The sequence below is a fragment of the Octopus bimaculoides genome, chromosome 7, assembly GCF_046866305.1.
Source record: "Octopus bimaculoides isolate indiv1 chromosome 7, ASM4686630v1, whole genome shotgun sequence".
Classification (NCBI taxonomy): domain Eukaryota; kingdom Metazoa; phylum Mollusca; class Cephalopoda; order Octopoda; family Octopodidae; genus Octopus; species Octopus bimaculoides.
The window spans coordinates 31848756-31857279 of record NC_142934.1 but is presented as its reverse complement, the minus strand read 5'-3'; the positions used below and the strand labels follow the sequence as shown (position 1 = coordinate 31857279).

The 8524-nt window shown below is 37.2% G+C and overlaps 1 protein-coding gene across 1 annotated transcript in view; it reads right to left on the bottom strand.

The window, feature by feature from the left end:
* Positions 1-5867: 5867 nt before the first annotated feature.
* The window catches only part of LOC106868606 (eukaryotic translation initiation factor 3 subunit L-like), a 39428-nt gene continuing 36771 nt past the window's right edge, over positions 5868-8524 (bottom strand). The window contains exons 18-19 of the mRNA XM_089355107.1: positions 8378-8458; positions 5868-6103 (exon numbers count right to left, since the gene is read on the bottom strand). Of these exons, the coding sequence (XP_089211233.1) occupies positions 6062-6103; positions 8378-8458 (123 nt within the window). The 3' untranslated portion in view covers positions 5868-6061. The remainder of the gene's footprint in view (positions 6104-8377; positions 8459-8524) is intronic.

Genomic DNA, 8524 nt, shown 5'->3' with positions numbered 1-8524 from the left:
AGTTTTTTCTTCTCTTCTCGAATCTTTGCAATCCATCTATCTCTCCTCGATGGTCCGCTCTTTGCCGGTGATTCTACCTTTCCTGTTGTTTCCAATCCAAATCTTTTCTCTCCTTCCTGGTAGATTGTATAAGCCAGGTTCTCGAGCTTTTGTTCGTCGTTGCCTTTGAATTTGGTGGTCATTCTTGATACCTCGTTGTCGAATTTTTTATAACTTGCTGCGTCATTTGCTTTCGGCCACTTAATCTTTGTCTTCTTCACGCCTATCACTGTTTGTGACTGTTCTAATTCAACTGTGGAATGTCCCTCGCTGTGGTTATTTTCCCGGAGGTTCTGGCCACATATAAGAACATTCAGCTAATGGTGACAATGTTTATGCCCCACATAAAAAAAGCGTTTGGCAACTTGGTAATTACTGTATATAGTTAAGTACAAGCTAACATAGTGAAAGCCTCACCAATTGTTTTATTCAATTAAATCTACATCCAAACTGAAAAAAAATGAAAAATAAAAAATAATTAGCATTCTTGAGAATGCTTACTAAAGGGAGACGACTCCGAAATAAATTAATGACAACCGGGATAGACTGTTAGTTAAGTACGATGACAATCTCAGACATGCTTCAGCGTTATTTGACTTCAGGAGAGCAGTCTTGCACTAACCAAACCTTACAATAACTTTGAGAGGAAGAAGAGCTTTTAGTGAAAAATATTCGCTGATAAGGCAATTTAAAATAACAAGGGAGGCTTTCTGCATGAAAACATAAGCTAGTGCAATGTAGTTAGCCCAAAATAAATATCCTGGAGAAATTTTCACTCTTATTTTAAATTACCTAATGAATATTTTTCATTTAAAGTCTTTTATTCCTCTAAAAAAATTACTTCCATAGCAATTCATCCAATATTGTTCAGCAACAATGGACAATCTATATCTTCAGTTGCTTTTATTCACAATGTCATCAATATTTGTCTCATCCTATAGTAAATTGTATTGTTCCCAGTTTATGTTGGCATTAAGCAAATTTTTAAAGCTCTCTTCTCTACTATTGACACTGTTCTATACATTCAGCTATTTCTTCCCAGTTACCATCTTTCTTTATGAAAATTAAAAAATTTTAAAACCCTTTTGATACTGCCCTCGGTCCATGATACAAACTTTCTATTAAGTAATTTAAATTATAATAGAAATATTAATACTTCTAAGTCTCTCTAAAGGAGACTATGGCAGCAGTACTGGATATTAGTAGTTATCGCCAAGCTAACATGGCAGACCAGGAAAATAGGACAAATGCTGCCATTGATTAGCTCCAAGGGAAGGTCAGCAGCCGACCTCCCCTGTTCAAAGGTTATAATGGACACAGGTTCGTGTGTCACATAGCTAGCTAGAGGCAATGGCCTCTTGGAGCTAATCAATGGCAGCATTTGTCCTATTTTCCTGGACTGCCATGTTAGCTTGGCGATATCTATTAAATTATAATGTTCTCTCACAAAACCATGCTAATTAATGTTCCAAATCCCAGCTTAATGACAATCATTTTATTTAATTATTTTCAAAATTTATTGAAATTAAGTGTATTTTAAGGGTTAATGTATTCTACAGTGTTCATGAATTATCTTTACAACCTCCAGAATTTATTGTATTAATTGAGATGTGTTGCCTGCAGCTAATAGAGCTCACATGCAAGTGTTCTGAAGTTTCTATTAAAAGTTTGTTTGCTGATAAAGCTGCTGAGTTATCCTTCATACTCATTTTTTTAAATTGTAAAGGTCATTTACGGACACCTTGTATAAGACAGTCTGTCAAGGAAATGGTCTTGCAATCTGTCCTCTGCATTGTTTAATTCCTTTCATTTTCTTTTTTAATCTAACCTGATGCATAGACACAGGAGTGGCTGTAAGGTTAAGAAGTTCCCAACTATGTGGTTTTGGACTCAGTCCTGTTTTGTGGGACTCTTTACAAAAATACCTTACACTACTACCTCTGGCTGACTACAACTTTGAGAGTAAATTTGGTAAACAAAAGTTTGTATATGTGTGCACTATCATGATCACTATCAGTTTTCACATCCTCTCTTCCACACTTGCATAGGTTGGACAGAGTCAATTGAGGCAGATTTTCTACAACTGGAGGCTCCTCTTGTCCTTTTACACATGTTTCCAAGTAAGGTAATATTTAAAATGAAGATGATAGTCAGCCAGGAAAGAACAGAGTTAATCCTTATGCAGGACACTTAAAACTTGGTTACAAGCTAAATTGAAAATAATGGCATCCTGTTTATTATTTTACTAAAGCCATATTTCTTAACCCTTTAGTGTTCAGATTATGTTGTTAAACATAATGCTTATTCATTAATAGTCTTGAATTAATCATGCATTATCTCATAGCTTTGAGATTTTGATGATATGTTTATTTTTCAAATGACATTTTAGTGTAGGTGCGAGAGGCCAGATCTGGCCATTTTGAACATAAAACAAATAGAATATATGGGCTGGATATGACCAGTTTAAATGCTAATGGGTTAATGTCAGGCAAGGAAATCTAAGTATTTAATACACGTGGAACAATGAGCAAATGGCTTGATTTCACTTGTAAACTATCTTCTAAACAGAAATATTGAAATATGTTGCAAAGTGTATAAAGGGTGTCCCATAATTAAGACAACCAACTGTTTTCAATTTTCTCAAAGCAAAATATTGTTATATTTCAGGTCCAAGCTTTGAAATGCAATGGTAAAGGGAACACAATTATGATACTACCACATTTTTTCAATATGACCACGACTGTTTCAAATCACAGCCTTAAGTCTCGGTGCGAATGCTTCACATGTGGCACGCAGCTGTTCTTGTAGAATTGAAGCCCATTCCTGGCACAGTTTTTTGCCTTCAGACCATCAAGCGAAGCATGAGAAGTGCTCAAGACACCCGTCTCCAAAATGGACCAAACAGAAAAATCCACTGGGTCGGGATTGGGGCTTATTGAGGGCCATACATCCTTGCCTATGAATGACAGATTGTTTTTCTGAATCCAGTGTTGTCTGTTTGAAGCTGTGGAATGGGGTCAAGTCTTGCTGGAGGCTCCAAAGTGTGCCTTGAAAGTGCTCCTTCACCATGGAAGCAGTTCAGCTTCCAGAATGTTGCTAATGAAGGCGGCGAGCTGGAAGAATTGTTAGCGCGTCGGGCGAAATGCTTAGCGGTATTTTGTCTGCCGTTACGTTCTGAGTTCAAATTCCGCCAAGGTCGACTTTGCCTTTCATCCTTTCGGGGTCGATAAATTAAGTACCAGTTACGCACTGGAGTCGATGTAATCAACTTAATACCGCTGTCTGTCCTTGTTTGTCTCCTCTATGTTTAGCCCCTTGTGGGCAATAAAGAAATAAGAATGTTGCTAATGTATTGCTGGGTGTTAATTTTAACACCAGACAGTACAAAAACAAGGGGAGACCTTCCAGTGGCTGTCACAGCTGCCCAAACCATAACTGACTGGAGTTTGACATTGATGTAGGGGTCTACCCTCGATGGAGCCAGATACACTCCAAAGTCAGTCATTCTGGTAGTTTAATGTGTGTTCAATGTCAAATTTCTTTTTATCTGTGTGCACCAGCTTGGGCAGCATGCCTTCAGCAATTTGATGCAGGATAAGATGATCTCTCCAGTCTCATGGCCTTATAAACTTGCATGAACTCATGACAGCAGATCATCTTGTAAGGGTGGGTCCTGAGATCCTCCTTCAGCACTTGATACGTTGTTTGGCTTATTTTTGTTGTGGCAGCCAGTTTTCTGGCTGCCACATCTTTTCTCTGGTACTTTCGATAAACTGAGGGAACCACACTCTTTTTTTTCGGCCACGCCCAGGTAATCAGCAGTGGAACTAGTCTCTTGAAATTTCCTGACAACTTTCCAGACTGCTGTTCAGTTAATTTTAAGCTTTTTTTGCTATAGATGTATTACTATCGCCTCCTTTGTGGAGGGTCATGACTGTATTTAGGCACTGACAACCCTTTTCAACTAGTGGACTGCATGAAACATGGTTCATCATCAGGCTAGTTGTACTAAAAGAATTTGAGGTAATTTTGTTGGGTGTGCCATTCAGTGTATTGAGGGTCACAGGTTACCCAAGACTGAATCTGAATTTATTTAGTCTGAAACAAAAAGAAGACACACTAAGCTTTTATAAGGATGTATAATTTTTATATCTTATATACCGATAGTTATTAAAGCCCGAAACCTCAGTTGCCTTAATTTTGGGACACTGTACATACATAGAAAAAATTTCAAACTCTCTGCAACATCCTACTCATAACAACTACCTGTTCTTGCCTGAAATATGCACTATGCTTCTGCCACTCATTACACCAAACCGTAGGAAATGAACTTTTCTTGTTTGTAAATTAAGTTATTGAAAAGATGTTGTTAGGCGTAGGAGTGGCTGTGTGGTAAGTAGCTTGCTTACCAACCACATGGTCCCGGGTTCAGTCCCACTGCGTGGCATCTTGGGCAAGTGTCTTCTACTATAGCCTCGGGCCAACCAAAGCCTTGTGAGTGGATCCAGTGCCCCTGGACTGGCTTGTGCGGGTGGCACATAAAAGACACCATTTCGAGCGTGGCCGTTTTCGTGCGGGTGACACGTAAAAGCACCCACTACACTCTCTGAGTGGTTGGCGTTAGGAAGGGCATCCAGCTGTAGAAACTCTGCCAAATCAGACTGGAGCCTGGTGTTGCCATCCGGTTTCACCAGTCCTCAGTCAAATCGTCCAACCCATGCTAGCATGGAAAGCGGACGTTAAACGATGATGATGATGATGATGATGTATGTGTGTATGTGTTTGTCCCCCCAACATCACTTGACAACCGATGGTGGTGTGTTTATGTCCCCGTAACTTAGCAGTTCGGCAAAAGAGACCAATAGAATAAGTACTAGGCTTACAAAGAATAAGTCCTGGGGTCAATTTGCTCGACTAAAGGCGGTGCTCCAGTATGGCCACAGTCAAAAGACTGAAACAAGTAAAAGAGTGGATACAAGTAATTAAGAAATGCATTCAATTCAAATATATGCTTGTTACAATTGGCCTGTGTGACTAAGAAGTTTGTTTCCCAACCATATGGTTCTAGATTCATTATCACAGTGTGGTACGTTGCACAAGTATGTTTTACTCTAACCCCAGGTCAAAGTCTCAGAAGAGGATTTGGTAGACGGAAACTGAAAGAAGCCCATCATATATGTGGGTATGTATGTTTATGTGTGTCTCCTTATCTTGTCATACATTTCTAATATTCTGCAAAAGCATGTCAGGCCTTGCTTGGAAACAGGTAAGAGTTGTCAATAGGAAGACTACTGAACCATAAATGTGGCTCAATAAACTGTCCAATGCATGGAAAAGTAGATGTTAAAACAATGACAATCATGATGCTTCTAATAAAACTCCAGGTTTTTTTACAGCAGCCCCACCTCCCACTCTCTATATATCCCTTTGTTTGTTTCAGTCACTTGACTGTAGTCATGCTGGAGCACCGTGTTTAGTTGAACAAATCGACCCAGGACTTATTCTATTGGTCTCTTTTGCAGAACCGCAAAGTTATGGGGATGTAAACACCAACATCAATTGTTAAATGATAGTCGGGGGACAAACACAGACACAAATGGTATATGATGGGCTTCTTTCAGTTTCCGTCTAGCAAATCCACTCACAAAGCTTTGGTTGGTCCGAGGCTATAGTAGAAGACACTTGCCCACGGTGTCACACAGTAGGACTGAACCCTATATAAATATATATATATTTTAAATACAGACATCTCTTACCAAGAGGAATGAATGCTTTATTGCTTCTGACTAAAAAAAGCATTAAAAAAAAGTGAACCAGAAAATAAACAGTATTGTTACAAGATGCTATTTTAATGGAGAAATCTGTAAGCTTTAAACAATTTTTACATAATTTTTTGACATTGAAAATGACATTACATTATGTAAGACTATGATCTCCAATAACAGATCATGTAATTCGAGGATTCACAGTAAAATTAGAGGCACGTGTACTCTTTATAGCAGTTTATCCAACAAACCATATTTTAAAAAGTTGAGTTTGAGATATATTTCATTGTGTCTATCACCTGAAAAGAATAAAAGTAAACAAATGAAAATATTAATATAACAAGGAAAGGTATATATGTGCGTGTGTGTATATATATATATCTACACACACACACACACACACAAACATACAAATCCAAACTAGAGTTAGCAACTAACCATAAGTTATATGGTAACTTCCTGCCACAGACTGCTTGAAGTTTACAAACTTCTTACACTTGGATCCCTTGACCTTACCCTTGTATGTATGTATGTATGTGTGTGTATATATATATATATATATATATATATATATACATATACATATAAATATATATATATATATACATATATATATATATATATATATACATATATATATATATATATATACATATATATATATATATATACATATATATATATATATATATATAATGTCACATTGGAAACAGCTAGAAAATGGTGAAATTATTTAAAAGGAAAAATTCTGCAATAAAATTTTCCAAACCTTTTGTTATTGTTTTACCTTATCTTGCATATCTATGATTTAAATATTTTAACATATGACCATCCAAACTTTTTCTTTTCAGATATAATGTATGTTGGACTATAATATCTAATGCGCCCTTTCTTCTCCTTTGCTGGCTAGAAACAAAATCTGTGAGATAGTGGACTACATTCATCTCTTCTTCATCACCATCCTCTTCCTTTAGCGTCGATTTTCCATGCTGACATGGGCTGGACAGTTTGACCAGAGCTGGCAAGGTAGAGATCTGTAACAAGTTCTAGTCTGGTTTGGCTTGGTTTCTATGGCTAGATGCCCTTCCTAGCACCAAGCACATTATAGTGTGCACTGGGTGCTCTTAATGTGGTACTATCACAAGTGCTGTTTATGTGATACCTGAACATGACTCTTGTAGGCCAATCCTCTTCACCAGGAGGAATGGCCGTAACTTTTGCTGTGGAGGATGAGTCTTCTTGAACTTTCATCTTACTATAATGGGTGTTATGTCAGTCTGTCTGTCCCCTCTTCAAGGTCAAATAGCTTGACCAATGGTCCCAATGTTTTTGGGGATTATGGAGGAGGTTATCAGGAAGACTTTTTAGAAAACCTTTGATTTTTTTTTTTTGTTAAATTCCAGCGACAAAGATTAACTCTAGATTTCCCCACCATATAGTTCATGAATTTAGAGGGTTTAGATTTGCAATATTATTCCTTTATTTCCCATTGTAGACGGGCAGATTTGCTATCTTACTATAATGGGCGTTATGTCTATCTCTTTGTCTGTTCCCTCTTCATGGCCAGACAGCTGGACCAATGGTTATGATATTTTCAGGATTATAAAGACAGTAGTCAGGAAGGTTTTTAGCATTAAAAAATCAGAAAGTATGATTATTTCATGGATATCAATTTTTGAACTGATAAACCACCTTCGCATTTTTATTAAAAATTCAATGACCAAGAGTAACTCTGGATTTTCATTGTATAGTTTGTGGCCCCATTGTAGATATGAAGGGGGGTCACGAGGGGGACAGTTAACAGTGAAAATAAAATGGAAAAAGTGTGTTGATTATTTAGTGGTTATTGAAGTGTGTCAGCCTCAAGCAGGATTCATAACAGCTAATCGAAGCAGTTGTTTACATCTCAGTTTTGTCAATCGAAATAACCCATGGTACCAGAACATCCAGACATTATTCACATAGAACAGGGAGGGGTAAGTCTTAGTTTGATTTTTTTGCAACCCTAAGATTCCACTTGCACGTGTATTTTTGCCCACTCCGATGTTTACACACCGCCAATTATACACTGCTATGAGTAGAGCAACATACTCCAGTAATTTGAAAATTAGTGTCAACCAAGCAGAAAATATCGTCTACAAAGAAGTTTTGTAATCATATTGATATTATCAAAAGGATTTATGATTCATAATTTAAATAATGAAATCTGTAAACTGTGAATGTATAACAGTATAAACAAGCATAGAATAATGTAAACAACTAAAAATTATATCTAAATAACACTTTTTTTCTTAATATTTATTGTGCAGTGGTTGAAGGAAGCTCTGGCTTTCGTTAGGAGGGGTCCACATACTCATTCAAGATACAGAGACTGAAAACAGCAGTAGAAGTGATGGTTTCACGGACAGCAATTTTTGTACTCAACTAGTACTTTTGACCACAAAAGGATGAAAGGCAAAGCTGACATAAAATCCCAGAATTACTGCTAAACATTTTGCTAATGATTCTACCAGCTTGCCCAAGAATAATAGAACATGGAAAAAAAAAAAAAAATCACTGAAAATTGCACTTACCTCTTGGAATCTATGGATTTGGCGGATGAAATAGTCACCATAACGATTGGCTACCTTTGTGTCAGCTACATGGATCATGTCCTAATAATAGGAAAAACAAAGCAAAATCTTTGTCAGCTGGGTTAGGTGGGAATATAGCAAAACACA